At 25.9% G+C, this 17,604-nt stretch overlaps 1 protein-coding gene across 3 annotated transcripts; it reads right to left on the minus strand.

The window, feature by feature from the left end:
• Nucleotides 1-2,131: 2,131 nt before the first annotated feature.
• LOC132929467 (uncharacterized protein DDB_G0287625-like) lies at nt 2,132-15,995 on the minus strand. 3 transcript variants are annotated; one of them, XM_060994838.1, is made up of 14 exons: nt 15,296-15,995; nt 14,513-14,542; nt 13,542-13,772; nt 10,623-10,733; nt 9,547-9,768; nt 8,943-9,029; nt 7,518-7,615; nt 6,537-6,778; nt 6,307-6,476; nt 4,378-5,254; nt 4,154-4,230; nt 3,771-3,970; nt 3,541-3,634; nt 2,132-2,900 (listed from the first exon to the last, which is right to left on the minus strand). In XM_060994838.1, exons 1-14 carry the CDS (start codon nt 15,338-15,340, stop codon nt 2,784-2,786), a joined length of 2,601 nt encoding a protein of 866 aa, XP_060850821.1. In that variant the 5' UTR covers nt 15,341-15,995; the 3' UTR covers nt 2,132-2,783. The 3 variants fall into 3 exon arrangements, with proteins under 3 accessions (XP_060850821.1, XP_060850820.1, XP_060850822.1); XM_060994837.1 differs by having other exon boundaries at nt 3,511-3,634; nt 15,296-15,991; XM_060994839.1 differs by lacking the exon at nt 13,542-13,772 and having other exon boundaries at nt 3,511-3,634; nt 15,296-15,991.
• Between the last annotated feature and the right edge of the window lie 1,609 nt (nt 15,996-17,604).

Consider the following 17,604-nt stretch of genomic DNA (forward strand, 5'->3'; position numbering starts at 1 on the left):
GCCAATAAGTATGCGCCCTATTTTTAATTTTTCCTTTAAGAATTCAAGTGCTCAATTTCTGACATTTCGGTCACTGGTCACTGTATTCTTCACAAGAAATATCCCATAAACAAATGAAGTACAACTCTAAAAATTCACTTCGCACTTCACATTACAGCCATAATGTAGCTCAGTAGCTGCCACTGTAAACTACAAGTATAAACGCGCGTTATCTCAGTTACCTGTCGCGCCAACACCAAAAGGCCGACTGGTAAGCAAAATCCGCCAAAAAACGATAGTCAACTGGTCGGAGACGAGACCCGACAAGATTTTAATCTGCAGATGATACATCTTCACTACACGCAATCTAACACGAAATATGACCTGACCAAAATTATCCCGTCAACCCAAATACGTCGACTCCGGAGTTACCTTATACCTACATACGCTATGAGCACACGTAGAATATATTACCTAATGTTGGTATCGGAAATGAACCCTCGTGATGTATATTGTCTACTCCGTCTTACCATAGATTAAATATACTATATATATTATAACTAGTATATTTAATCTATGGTCTTACAACGTACAACATAATATGGCAAATATTACGTTCACGATAATCCATTTTGTTATGTTATTTTTAAAAGTAGAGTGAATTGACATATCATAAAATTTAAAAGTAAGATTATTATTCAAATTGTCACGGAGAATTTCATTGATTTTTCAATTACGAAGCGAGTTATGAGCATTTTAAAACTGTTATTTTTTCGTAAATCTCAAAAGTTTATATATATATATATATATATACACTAGAGATCTTTGATAGTGTGATATCTATCCTAAATGGCTAAATACTAGTCTGAAATCGAGCTGATATCGTCTTTAGAGTAAATATAACGATTTTTCAGCATTACCCTAATGACCTGATGCTGCCATATATTCGGAAGTCAGAAATAATGAGGTACCTATTCGGAATAATAATGACAATTACTTTAATTGGAAGTGGAACAATTGCTTTTCGCTTTTATACGGCCGTACAAATTCATGCAAATCATGTGCTAAATATTAGTGTAGACCAGTGCTTCTCAATCTTTTTAGTACCACGGCCCAAATTTACCTTGTAAAATCTTTCGCGACCCACATGGTTTCACTTCTCAAAAAGTAGTTATAAAAAACAAAATTTGTATTATATAAATATGTATAAATTTGTAATACATATTTAGTATTTTCTAGGTTTATAACCAATTTATTTTTGTCAATGTGTACTTTTAATAATGAGGTGTATGCGAAATATGTGCATGTTTTCTATTATGGTTAATAACAGCATTGATATCATAATTCAAAAAATTGTTCACGACCCACTAAAAATTGACTGACGACCCACCAGTGGGCCACGACCCACACTTTGAGAAACGATGGTGTAGACAAATTTGGAAAATTTGAAATGGGTGGGACTGGGGAAGCAGTAGCGTACTGCAGTAGCGTTATCCTAATTTCCAGAGCTGGTAAGATAGCACACAAATACCAAAAGCCGGATTTACTAAGGGCGTGTGTGTGTGTGTGTGGTGGGAGAGGGGGTATTACACTCACTATACCTAGTTCATTTTAGTCGGCAAATTTGTCATTTTTACATAGTAGTCGGCAAGTCGGTTTATATAATGAAATATGATAATAATACTACAATATTACCACATACGCGCCCTTTCAAAAAAATTTTTATAATTCAATACTAAATTCAACAGACTTACTACATTACAGCCTTCATATTCATCCGCCACTCCAACAGTCCAACCACGTTTTAGACGCACGCGGCTGCCAACACGACCTTTTGATTAGTTAAATTCTATTCATATATCTCTTTTCTTTTCTATAATTTTCATATAATATTAGTTAAATATTTAAGTAAATCCCCTTTATAAATACAATATACCTGTTAGTATATTTGTATTTATAATCATTTTGCTAAAATAGTCACAAACTTATTATTCTGTATTATCCACTAATATAGATAGCCAAAGGTTAGGAATGTCTTATACTCAAATAAAAAATAATGAGTTACAATTGACTGAATTATCGTTATTGTTTCAACTTGTTTCTTGTAAGACCATGATTCAGGATTTAGGATTAATGAGTGACATTCTAAAAATTAATATTTGAGAAAATAATTTTATTCAATAACATTATAAACTAATGGTTATAATAAATATATACTAGTTGATTTTTTTAACACTGAAAACATACATTTTTGATTTCATACAGAATCAGAATATTTTTCTGAGTTTTTATATATACAAACCAAATTTCTAACAGGAATTTAATTAGTTTTAAATATTTCAAATTTAGATGAGCAGAGTGGAATAACACAAAATAAAATTTCACTGATTACTAAGAAGTTTCAAAATTCAAAATGACTCTCTTGTTTTTTAAAACATGTATTTTTTAACAATATATTTACATATTATATACATAATGTTATACACAACATCAAATAGTTTTTATTATTATTCAAATAAATAAAAGGAAAACAATTTGTTTAAGATAATTATTTAATAAGATCTTAGTTTAAAAAACTTACAATCACAAAGAATATTCTGATATTAAGACTAATATATATATATATATATATATATAGCCTCTTCATTAAATTCAATAATTTGTATAAATACAATTTAAAATATTAAATTTAGTTTAGATAACATTTTGGAACAATCTGATAGTACAATTATTTTTTCCAGAACTAACATTGAAAATAAAAATATTATAATATATCATAAAGAATATATTTATATCATTAAACACTAATCGAGTTCTATAAGTTCAGGTTTTTTACCATTATTAGTCATAGTGGGCCGGCGGACTTGATTTTTCTGAACTATTTGTCGAACTGTAGTTGTTGTAGTCATGGTTGTTACTTGCTATAAAATAAATCAAATACAATAAAATACATATCTACATTTAAAATATACTAATATACTATCAGTTATTGTTTTATTAAAATTAAAAAGTACCTATGGTAAATGAAGAAAGAAGAAAGTGTTCCTAACTAAATATACTATTATAATATCTTTTTAAATCTAAAATATTTTGTATTTAATATTTATCTCTAATAATAATTCTTAAATAGATTGTGTTATGACTAACATATTTCTTGAATAATGTTTGCTTTGGAGATATCAATAGAACAGCAGTTCCCAACCTGGGGTACAGGAAAAAATGTTGAATTTGTTTTATTTAAAATTATTTGTTTAGAAAAAATGCAATATATATGTTAATAAAAATGAAAACTTAACCATCAACTTATCTTATAGAAATTGAGTAAAGAATAGGTTATAAAATACTATATGTGTGTAATAATTTAATATGGTAGATTGCGTTGATGGCTTGTACTAAAATTTTGTTTAATTTAAGTGTATGTTTACTCATTAAATAAGTAAAATAATTTATTTATTTTTATTGTGTATTTTATTACAAAATATAAAAATACAAGAATAAACTAATATAATATATATATAAAATAAATATTACTTCTCGTAATACTGATTGATTATTCATTACATTTCTTTGTTGTTGAACTGTATTTGAAATACGTTGAGTAAATTGTCTTGCGGTTTGTACATTATTTTGAATAGAAGTTGACTGCATCCTTTGACTAGTCATTGGTCACAAATCAAATAAACAATAGTTAAGACTTATTCATTATAATTTATGATATTTCTTTAAGTGAAAATTATATTTATTTGATATAATTAATTAAACACTAAAATAATAAAATAAAATTATCTTACTATCTATTATTATTTCTGATGTTAGGCACATTGTATGTGCTATTTGGTCTAGGTCGTACATTGTTTGTGCTATTTGGTCTAAAAGGTCGTACATTGTTTGTGCTATTTGGTCTAGAAGGTTGTACATTGTTCATAATCCAACAATTGACAAAATTTTGGTTCAAATTCTGGTTTGAATTATTTGGATTTTGATGTGAAGTCTTTATAACAACAAAAAAATATCTTATAAGTTTAATGATAATTATTTTTAAAAATATGTTATTAAATATAATTAATTGTTTATATATTAAAAATATTTAAAAAATATATATATATTATAATAATAAATATATAAGTATGTATACATTTTCTTTTTATTAGAAAAAAATTTAACTTGCACATACATGAGATGGTGAAGAATTGACATTCTTTGAATTGTTCTTTGAATCATTCTTCCATGAATACTGCTTATCAAAATTCACTGAAAACAAATTATAAAAATGTATTCAAAGTAAAAAAAATCTAAGAGGGTGCCAAATCATGCATATTTGTAAATTTAATTTTACAAATATGTAAAACATGTTATGTGGACCTCTTCTAACATTAATAATATGTAAATAAAACTCACAAGATTCTATAATATTTTGTAGTGACTTCTTATTTTGAACAGGAACTTTAGGTGTTTCACAAGTTATTTCTAAATCTGAATCATCGAGTTCATTGATCTCAATTACATCTTTTGAAGAATCTTTATCTTTGTGCAATTCTTTTATTATTACTTCAGGCTCAATTCCTTCAATTGGACTTTTAACTTCACTATCAATAGATATAGTACTATGATTCATAGCACTTTCTTCACTATCTACTTCTCTAATTTTATTTTCCAACGGTTCTTTGGTAACTGTTCCATTCTTAACATTAATATCTTCATCAATCACAAGGATTCCATCTGCATCAGTATCCGCAAGAGATCGTTCTGTGACTAAATTATTACTTTCATCGGTATTAGCATCTACTATTTTCAAAACATCTTCAGAAACCTTTTTAATATAGATTTTGTTGGAAGCTTTTCTGTTAACATTATTTGTTTCACCATTTGACATAATATCATTAGTATTTTTTGATATTTTGTCAGCATCTTTTACTATATCAATAATATTGTTTTTATTTATTGTATCATCAACATTGTCTATAACTGTTATTTGATTAGGAACTTTTTCAGTAACAATTATTGGCGCTAAATTAAATGACTCCATATACATAGTTTTCTGACTCTTTTTTGGTTGTTTATCATGTTCTGATTCTGATTCTGATACTGATTCTGATTCTGATTCTGATTCTGATACCCTTTTCCGTTTAATTAATATGGGTTTGGCCTTTTTATTTAATTTTCTATCATTATCAGAATATTCATTTTCTGAACTATATTCACATTCTGTATCATTAAGATTAGACCCTTCTGTTTCCTCTGCATAATTTTGTTTATTTTCATACTTTTTGGTCAACTAAAATATAAAAATATATAATCAAGACCCACATACAATAAACTATATATACATTTTGATCAATTAAATAATTAAGCTGAAGAATAAAAATAAAAAGTTGATGCATGTTGAAAGAAAATATTTTTAACATATAAGATTTTTTATCACTATAACAAGCCGTTTGGTAATTTTATAATTGAACATTTCAATCATAACTATAAAATAATATTTGGACAAGTCATAGTTCCTTAAAATATATCATTCAACAAAATTTAATGAGAATACAGGACAATTTTTTTATCAATCATTCATTATTTCAAAAATATTTACTTTTTTTTTTATTTACAAAATAAATTTTAAATTTTTTTTTCCAAAGCAGAATATCTTTTGGAATACTTCAATGTGAGGATTGACAAGCAGGACCAACTGCTAACTTAAGGTTTTCCTGCATTCGCTATGGTATATATTAATCACTTAAACATACTTGTAACACAAACAAAAAATCAACAGAAGAGGAGATTCCTAGAAGATCAGCACAGCCAATAATAAACAACACCTACACTCACAGTATGCCAGCGCTGTGATCTGGGCATGGTGTATACTGTATACCCAGATCAATAATCCTCATACTCATTATATTACTAGTATCTAACTTTATCATTATATATTATCAATCACCATCATTATGTAATAAATTAATATTAAATACTTTACTTAAATAGGTAACCCCGATTTTTAACGTTAAAATATAAATATATCCTTTATTGATAGAAAACACATCAAAGGTAAAACAATAGCACTGGTAAAAAGAGAACATTACAATACAAAATAAAAATAAAATTTTAGGCGAGTACTTGAAATTTAGATAAGCGGAATAGAGAGTAACAGGTGTAACTATCAAAATATTGGGCCACTATACCGTTTATCAGTGAGTCATCAAAGAATCGCCCTATATAAGCCAATCTAACATCAAATATCTATTAAAAAAATAATTATTAAACTCAACTTGTGTTATTCTATTTCTCTATTATCAAGAACTTGATTCAGACTACTCTTAAACTAAACAACTTTACCATGTTCAAATCTGCATGTAACTTTTTGTTACTTTCATCAAGTTTCTTTCTAAGGTCTTCATTTTCTTCTGCTGGATCTTTCATTGTACTAGCATTTGCCAGACGACCAAAATAATCATTCAGTCTTTGAAGCTTTAATTGTTTCCCAAGCTTAAGAAACGCATCTTGTGCTAAAATAAATACAAATCATTTTTAAATATTTTTGAGCATTTTATCATAATTTCACTTACAAATATTTTTCAATTCAGTTTCAGTCCATTTTAAATTTTTTTTTTCTTGTAAGCATTTTAATAATGTATATATTTCAAAATAATCTGGAAATGTTTTATTAATATTATACCATTTCTCAATGGTTTTATTAACCAAGCTGTCATTTGTTGCTTTAAAACGCAATACAGGTTCTTCTAAAAAGTCTGGTTCATTATTTAGTTTGCACATTCGTTTATAAATTTCAACAATTCTTTTTTCATATCTATATTTAAAATAAAATAAAATAAAAGTACAACAAAAAAACAAGCAACAACAAGTAACTTTTTTTTAGTTCTGCCAACCTTGGAAAAGTCAGTGCTACTAAATGAGTTAAGCTATTAAAACAGGACTTCTAGATTTGTACAATTAAATTTGAAACAATACTAATAAATTTAATTAATACAAATTTAATAATTCATTGAAAAATAACTAATGCATTTGAATTTGATATATTTCACTTTTAAAATTTATTATGATATAAAGAATGATTATTTTATCATATAACACTCATTATTTCAAAAAGTATTCATGTTTTAAAAAACATTTTTTTACATAGTTTCAAGTTGTTAAAAAAACAACGTTTTTATTAAAAAAATTATATTTTTAAATATTTTTTATCGTTATATTTTTTTAATTTTTTTACTTTTTTGAATGACAACATAGTTTTAATTTCATATTCCACAGCAGAATAATTTTCTGAGTATTTTGATACATAAAAATCGAATTTAGAGCGGGTAGTTTATGAGTTATACGTATTTAAAGTTTAGACAAGAGGAGTGGAGTGGTACGGGGTTACCCCGCAAAATGTTTGTCCACTACTCCGCTTATTTTATGATAAAATAATCAACCTGTATATGATTTCATTTTTAACTACTATTTATGTCTTTTTTAGTTTTTTTAATGTTTACATTTAAATAGTCAAAATATAAGACTTGCTTATTCAATAAATAGTAATAACTTACTTGTCTTTTAATAAATATGCGGAATCATAACTAAATTCATCATCATTATTTATATCCATTTCTTCTTCATCGAGCATTTTAATTTTTTTTCGGATAACCTAAACACAAAAAAATAGGCAAATGGTTACCGCTTGGCTGTACAAACGATGTCAAATGATCACTATTGTGGGAATATTAAATTTGAATTCAATGACATATCATTGTACACAAAAAAAATGATTCTAATCGGAAACAGTCAATCAGCCTATAATATCACAAGTATATTCCATTATGTTATTTTTATTTTTATTTTTATCTAGCTATTAAAATCATTTATTTTACTTTTAGTATTATTAGGTTGATATAATTTTTTCTTGTATAATGCAGTATTTAATTATTCTAATAATATACATTTTACTGTATTATACAAATATATATAACTCAAAATGTAATTTTGTCTTTCAGTAAATACCATAAAATAGCAAAGATAGATTCATAATATACATAGATATTATCTTAAAACAAATCAAAAATGTAATTGTATAGTAAAATTCATAATAATGTAATATACATAAAAATAATAAAATAATAATGTTTGTAAATTATAACAAATATTTAACATCATCATTATTTATTGTTTAAATCAGAGGTTCTCTAAGTGTGAGGGTTCACGTCTGGAGTTTACCAAAGCGAGGAGGCCTGGGCTTAAAAGTTTGAGAACCTCTGGTTTAAATAAATAATTTCATCCAAATTTGAACTTAAAATGTCTATAAAAAATTATAAACTTGTATTAACTATGTATTTTTTTTAGATTTTATGGATGCAGTATAAACTATTTATAAGGAATCTTGTATTATATTTCCTAAACTTAGATATAAATAAAAAAGTTTTTATGAATTTTTAACTACAAAATAGTTTGCCATTTTTTGAGATTTTAACAAATTTCATTAAAATTCTAACTTCAAATGCATAAAAAAAAATATATATATGCATATATACTTTTAATAATTGTTTACAGAAATGAGATTAGACTTTGGCGGCAACCACTTTTTGTCAGTCACACAACACATGTTTGTCAACTTTCTATTTCTATACGCCTGTTGTGCAGTAAAACTATGCCCATTTGCACAAGTTGGCCACCGAAGTCTGATCTCATACCAAATAAAATAGTTAAAATATGGTTTTGTTTATTTTTCCTGATTATCAAAAAATACTGGGAATTTTTGATTTTGACCTCTTTAAAGTACTAACTAAATCCAATTTAAAATCCAAATTCACTATCAGAGTTCAAAATTAAGTATTTTATCGACAACTCATCCAAAACAAAAAAAAAAGCAAATCAGTATAAAATATATACATTCATCTCTCCTCTCAAGAATCTAAAATTAAAATCTATTTAAAATCTATTATTTATGAAATTGGATAAATCTACAATAAAATTATCACCTTCAATACAGTTTTTAGTTTTTTTAGCTGTATTGATTTCTTTCTGCTCATTTCATCATTGTCACCAAATGTTCTGCTATCTTGAACCTATAAAAATTATTAAATTAAACTAATTTATATTATATCATATAAAAATGAATGTTTATTTCTTTGTGTTCAATACACTTTAAAAATACTGGATCATTTTCAATATAAATTATATTTTGATTCTTTGGAACTCTGGGAAGGTTTATAGCTTTGTTTTTCAACCAGTAAGATCTTAATATTATTTTGATTCATGAAAATCTAATATTTTCTACCTTATAATCTAACTTTTAATGTATAGTCACAGAAATCACAAAAATAAATACTTTTAAATTATTATTTTAGACTTTTAAAGGAAAAAAAAAAACATTAAATTAAGGTCAAAAATACATTATGTTAATGAGAAATTAATAAAAATATAATTTGATAAAAGGTAAATAATACGATTAAGATGAACTATAGGATTAAAATAAAATAAAATCATATCAAAGTCTAAAGAATCTATTAATCTAATAATACCGACATGTACATTATAATTGGTTAATTTTAACCTCTATAAATGTTAATTAATAAATCTTACTTTCATTGAAGTTTTAAATTGCTGTAATTGATCATATATATGTTCCAAATGTGTATATAAATTGATACCACTATCAGGCCAGATTACTTGATTTGCTTCTCTTAACAACTTAATAAAATACTTAGAACTAAGGAATTCAGATGGCAGAGAGTTATACAATTTATCAATTGCTTCAATATTTAAATTTGGAAAATTTATATTTTGATAACATTTTTCAATTAACTGAAACATACAAAATGTAAATACTTAATGATATTAAAAGTTAATTATAGTACTTTTATAATTATTATTCTAATATAAATCATGATCTATGTATATTGTTAACAGTAGCACTGAAACTGATATTATGCATTGTAGTGTATTATTACAAACTTTAATAGTAATACACAACATTAACGGTAATTTATATATAATTTGTCATTAAATATATACAAAAAAATACATAACATGTATGTGCAATGTCCCTAAAAGAATGCTTTTTTAAAATTAGGTAAAAAAATATTTTATTTTTCAAAAAATTACAAAAGAAGTATCAGTATAACATCCGGTTTGATGAAAAATAATATTATTCGATTATCATCCACTAGCTTTTTGACAAGCTGAGGTGTGTTCGAGAAAATTAACAATAACTGCCTCTCAGTTCTTTTTGGTAAGTTTCACGAGGACGCCTTAACCTAACCAGGGCTTTTGAGATCAATTGTTAAGCCAGATTTTTTAAATTTTTTATTAGCCAACATATCATGTCACATTGGGAACAATATTCCGCCCAAGTAAAATACGAAGTCGTCGCACAGTCTTCACACTACTTTTGGATTGGTAAAAGGTCTTACAAACCAAAACACACTTACACATGTGTTTCAATTGATATTTAGTCCATAGTAACACTTGACAAAAACTGATTACACAACAACAAACCAGAATGATAGTAGATTAAAAAAAAAAAAGAGAACAATGTTCTAGACATAAAAATAAAAAATGGTACCCGATTTAAAAAAAGCGTTCTTTTTGAGACACCCTGTATTTAAAAAAAAATTCTTTCCCTTAAATCAATAATAAAATAATAATATGTATCTTACTTCTTTGAATATTTTATCGCTTTCACTAATTTCATTGTTACTTGTGCCATTCTCTAATTCAGAAGTCGTAATGTCATTACCATTTGAAGTACTAGCAATACACTCTTCAATCTAAAATGTATACAAGATATTATGTTTTTGACAGTTATAAATCTTAGATACTTAAGCATATTTAATAATATAAACTGAGTATAAAATTATCAAATATACCAACTTAATTAGAGGTAAAATTAATTAGAAGAAACAGGCTAAAATCTGCTAAATTCTCCAACAGGTTTATCTTGAATAGATAAAATTATTAATTTAAAAAAAAAACTTAATTTTTAAAATAAAAAATATAAAAAAACTCCAAAATGACTCAAAATAATTATTTTTTTTAACAATATATCAACTATGACGTTGATTATTAAATTATATTATTTATACCTATTCATCGAAAAATGTAATACAGTGGATTACACCTAATGTAAGCACAGGTTAATATGAGCATCTGCTTAATATGAGCAAAATGGTCTGAGCCCAATATAAATGTATATTAACAAAGTTAAAAAAAAACCACATAATGTGGGCACTCATTTGGTTTATGTGGGCAATTTTTATTTTATCATAGTATTAGAATATACACATATGTATTTAAAAACAACTAATTTAATTAGGTTTCGTTATATCTATGCGATTGTGATTATCGAAAGTAATAAAAAGGATTACCACCTAAATCTCAAAACCCTTTCTGAATATTGTACCAAAAATGGCACAAATTAGTTTTTCGTAGTTTCTATTGTTGAAAATAAAGTTACAACATTACTGCATAAACGGCCAGATTCGACACAAAAAGGCGAACAATTTTGATGAAAGGTACATCTACCTAGCAGTAAAATTGTGAACTTCAGATGAAAAATAAACAACTGAAAATATTATTGTTGTGCAAAGTGAAAAACTACTCACTTTATGTTACAATTACAACAATAACAATTTGATACTATTGATACTACCGATCTAAAAAAAAAAAACACTAAAAGAAATACTATCTTGTAGTACTTTTTGTCCGCAATATTTTAAAAATAAGTATAGAATAGATTTTTAAGTATAATACTTATTGAAATATATCATAAACTAATTTTGTGTCCAAATTAACCCTTAATCAACTTTTAGGGGTAGTTTCACTTGAATATTTTTTTAAATATTTTTCCTGTCATCCTGGTGTTTTTTTTACAAAAGTACATTTTTATCAGAAAAAAATAAAAATTTATGCAAAAGGGATTTTGTTGACTTTTTTTGATATTATAATTTTTTTTTTTTAACCAATTTCGGTTTTTATGGGCAACTATTTAATGTAGGCAAACAGAGGTGGTCCCAACGTGCCCACATTAAGCGGAATCCACTGTACTTAGTTTTATTTGATTTGTAATCAGAAAGATACAATCATATGTCAATATAAAAAAAAAAAAAAAAAAAAACAAAATTTGAAGTATTATACAAATTCTTTTCATCAGTATCTTTAAATGCTTTATCACGGTTGATACAAAGATTACAAAATTACAAAGAAAAATGTTTTAACTTATTTTAAAATATAAGAATACCGTTTAAATAAATAAACAAATAAAAACATGTTTAAGAAAACATAAAAGTAATTGAATTTAAAAACAATACATTTTTTTATAATCTATTGTTTCATAAATATTAAAAATACAAAAAAGATAAAAGAAAAATATTTCCATCATTAATTTTTTCTTTTTTTATATATATATATATATATAATGAAATTTGGTTACATAACTAAAGTTATAGTCCAAGTGTCCAAATAGTTATTCAGTAATGCAAGTAATAATTCAGTTATTAACAAAAGGGTAATAAATACCCGGGGTATTAAATTCATTAAATTCACGCATATTAAAAACACAGGCTTTAATATATTTTTAGTATGTGTGTCCAGTGTCCATGTACTATAAAACCCCATCATAACTGCGACCACTAGTAATTACTAATTACATGATTTGTAACTTATCATCAGAACAAAAAATAAATCAAATAATTTACAAAAATCAGACATCACATTTTAAAATATGTTTCAAAAAATCATATTATATAATACATATTATTATGATTTATTACTAATAAAGCTAGTGTATACACTATTCATTTATATTATATATAAGGCTCGGATTTTTATGTATTTATGAAACCAAAATATGTATTTACTTTAGTAAAATATGTGCTAAAAAAATCAAAATATATATTTTACTAATATGATTTATTTATTAATATTTAATTATATAATATAACCAGATGAGTTTCTAATGAAAAAAATTATATTTTAAATAGTAAAATTATTTTAAAAAGGTGTTACAAATTATAAAATAGAAATAAAAAAGCTAAAAAAAAATAAGAATTTTAATTATCTTGATTACAATTTATGATAACAGCCATTTTGAAATTCAAAAGATCTTCGATTTGGTCGTAAAATTGCCTTATATCGACTAAATGATCTTTGGGCTTTCACTGATGTTATTGGACAGTATTGCATTTTGACTATGTCTGAAGGAGTAAGTTATATCTACCGTAGATTAAGTTCAATAATTGGTATTATTTTGTTACTATTTTGTACTTTTGGAAATTTGGGAAATTGTTTGTATTGAAAAATACAATTGTACATAATTAATAATTATTAAAAAAATCGTAAATGAACAAATTGTCAAAATATGTATGAAAAAATGGAATTATTGAGAAATATGTAAAAACATGTAAAATAAAATATAGTTAATTTCTTTGGAAATCCCTTGAAACAAATTTATCACTCACTTAAATTAATTTATCAAGCCACAGTAAAAATATGTATTTACAATTTACATATAAATCTGAGCCCTAAATATATATTTCTAATTAATTAAACATATTGTTAATGTAATATAAAATACTAACCAGTACAGGATTATAGTCTTTTTTAGTTAGTTGCAATAATGCATTATAAACATTTGCAGCATGTTGAAAAGAATCTTTATTCTTTGGAGAAATTAATTCTATTCCTTTAAGTACCAAACTACATAAATGTTTTGAATTTTTTTGCTTATTATCGCATTTTTTGTACATTTTATTCATATCTTCAACATACGTCTGAGGAAACTTTTTATTGTTTCGACATAAATTTATCATCTATAAAAATATTAAGAAAAACAGTTCAACATTTTATTATGATTTTAAATTACATATTTTTTTTAAATACTGTAATCAATACAAGCAAATACATTTACTTTTTATATTTTTCAAACAAGTTGGTATTGTATTTCTTGTTTGAATTTAAAGTACAATTACATGTGAATATAACAGATTCAGTAAAAATGACTATTATCACTAATTAAATTAAACATAATTTTGTTTTTGTATATAATGTTCTAATAACTGTTAACACGTTGACTGCCACATGGCCGCCGGCGGTCATTCAATTGGTATTTGTTTTACGCCAAGAATATTTTTCAATGTATTCTAAATTTGTATACCCAAATATTTGAAAAAATAGAAAAATAGAAAAAAACGTATTATATCAAAAAAAATTGTAATAATTCCCGCTACGCCACGGTCCTTATTTTAGTGCATTATTGTAGCGCCATAGAAAAGTTAATAATATAAAACCAAATGCATTTATGGTCGCCGGCGGTCATATGGCGTGGTAGTAATGATGATCTATGGGTGCTGGCGGTCACAAATACATAAAATTTGAGAATTACAGATGACTGCCGGCGGCCATGTGGCAGTCAACGTGTTAATATAATAATATTTAAATAAAAATGTTTTCAATTAAATATAAGTTTATAATTCATTAATTCATAATTAACAAGCACAATTGTTGATAATGTCATTTGTAGTATAATTAATAGTTAAATCAAAACATTTACCTGTTGAAACATATCCATGTTACAATCAATCTGAAAAAAGAACATTTTTTGTTTAAAAAAAGCATTTTAGGTATTTTTAAACTTATGATTTTTTATTTTTTTATCATTATAAAACTAAAAATTTGAAATGTAACTTAAGAGAGCACCAAACTTGTGTATGTTGTCCCAGTCTCCAGGGGCGTATTTAAGGGAAGGGCCAGTATGGCCCGTGCCCCCCCCCCCCCATTCACCATATTTTATACTATTTTGTATTATATGAGATATTTTACAACTCTACACCTCATGTACGGAAATTTGAAATTTTTGTTTGTGGCCCCCTCATAAGACATTTCTAAATACGTCCCTGCCAGTATCACAAACTTACAACATACATTTTGTTTAGCAGAATCAATTGTTGTTAGCTTTAATATTAGAATGAATAGCTTTATATCAAACTTATTTAAAGGCAAGAATATTAATAATATTATACAATGCACCTTATAGGCTTTCACTGTTATAGCTAATTTAAAATAAGTTATAACTATGTGAAATAATACAATAATATTAATATACTCATAACAGTCATAACTTTCTTTAAGATTTAAATATTAATTAATGCTTATTTAATAATAGCTCTATTTGCTACACTAATAATACGTATATAAATAATATCAAAGCTAAAATACTCTTAGCATATAATTCAGGACATTTTACATACAAACCTTAAATAACAAAAAAATAATTTGCAAGCAACTAGAAATAAAATTTAAAACACTACAATTTTTTTATAGGTAATATACATACGTCTGGTTCACTGTCCATTGCAGATGAGATTTCAATTTCTGACATTTTAACACAGTTGGACGCACGTACAAGCAGATTTCACTTCAATTAAAAACGGCAAGAAATACTTTTCCTTTTTACATTAATAACAATTTAACGTTGAATGCAACAAGTCAGAGTAGCGTGCGTACCTACTACCAAAGGAGGTATCAAGCACGGACCTAACCGGCTACTGCCTCAGATCAAACAACGGCACAGCAAAACAGTAAACATCAAAAACTAATATTGTTGAAAATAGTTTGAATCAAACAAAATAATAGTTAAAAAAATATACATTGGTGTCGGTACAATGTGATAACAGGTCGCGAAGACTCATGAAGAGTGTACACTATGCGCCATAAATTTTATTTTACGTAAACTTGACCGGACGTGTCACACTTGGAACACAATTTACAAAGAAAACAAAAACACTGAATCCGTAGTAATAACAACTAACAAGTTAGAAAAATCGGAAAATTTACTGCATTAGTAGGTACAGTATTACAGCGGAAAACAACTAAACCGGCAGCCGCCGCGAACGGTCATGGACGGTAAATGTTCATAACATGCTATATTGTCTGTATTGCTGTGTACATTGTAGACACACCATAGGGACGTTATAGACTATACTATGACAAAATTGAAAATACTAAATAGTTGCCGCATATGGACAATAAGTTGTACCAGTCGATGCCAGTATTGCCAGTAAGATTGACGCGGCGGCATCGGCACGATAACGGAAAACCAGGGGTTCTCCGTACTTGAAGTTATTACCGAAAATATATTGTATATTATTATCAATAAACCCTTGAATAGTAAGTTGTCACAAAGCGTTAAAAAACTGATTTTACGTTATTAATTTAAAAAGTAAATATTTTCGTAATATCTTTTTATTTTAAAACAACAAATCTAAATTTTATTAATTAATTATAATAATAAAATAATGGAATCTGTGAAATGCGACTAGTTTGGGCTACACCTACAGAAAAACGCCGTTGCCGCGCGCCGCACTCTGTCTCATTCTATCTGGCATCGAATGTTTATTTATTCTCATGACAAAATAAACATTTATAAATAAATAAATATTTTGTCATGTTTATTCTGTTTATAAGATCTATGAAAAAAAGGATAATGAATATGAAGTGTAAATGTACAATAGTCAGGGCCGTATTTAAGGGGTGGTTCGGGGGGCAATAGCCCTCCCTAGAATATGTCAAAAGGCGCCAAAATTTTTACGGAGACTATAAAAAAGTAGTAATATCGACTATCGTCAAAATTGTACTGCGTTGTGTTCTGTCTTCTGTAGTGCTGTTTAGTGAAGTCCACTGTAAAACTGATTTACTATGTTAAAGTTTTCATTTATAAGATTCATATTAAAATATATTATATCTACTTATATAGTTATACTTAATATATTTATAATTTATATATAATGAATCAAAAATAAAAACTTGGCGAAGCTGCAAACAAAAAAAGAAAATTACAAATTGAAAATAATATTTCAAAAATACCAAAAATATTTGATTATTTTTCAAAAAATAAAATATGAAAATGATTTGAAAAGTATTTTATGTTTATTTTATATTTTATTAGTGTAGTACCTATATTCTGTTATTTTTTACCTTTTTTTAATATATTAATAATATTTACCAGGCCACTGCATTTGCTTGTTTATTTTATTTTTAATTTTATTTATTTAAATACTAAATCCAGATACCACAAATCCCTATAATTAGTATTAGTAGTATTACTCACCAACTAGTTTAAAATTTAATTATAAGCAAAGTGGGGGGTACGCTAAAATTTTGTTGCCCACGGGCGCCAAAATCTTAAATACGACCCTGACAATAGTAAAAATCATAGACATATAAAATAATAAAATTCTTTTAACTTTTTTTTATACGTATTTTATAAAAACACGTCCTTAGATTAGTTAGATTATCAAAACATTTAGACCTGTCTATTTTTCATGTGTAACAAACTAGTATTATGTTTTATGTGTTGAATCTAAAAAGGGGTAGGTGGAAAAAATTATCACGAACAAAAAACTATGAAAATTAAAGCCCATTCAAGTGTCATATAATTTTTCTACTTAATTTTTGTAGATTAAAGGTACCTGACAAAATACATGTACCTACTATACTATAATATTAAATATTAATATATTATATAACAAATAATAATTATAGTCATAACTAGGGAACGGGTGTAAATTGCATTTTTTTCTGAATGTTCGAAAACATTGCTTTTCAAGCACAAAGTTCATTTTATACATCAAGGATTTAAAAAAA

This window comes from Rhopalosiphum padi, chromosome 4 (genome assembly GCF_020882245.1).
Source record: "Rhopalosiphum padi isolate XX-2018 chromosome 4, ASM2088224v1, whole genome shotgun sequence".
Lineage (NCBI taxonomy): Eukaryota > Metazoa > Arthropoda > Insecta > Hemiptera > Aphididae > Rhopalosiphum > Rhopalosiphum padi.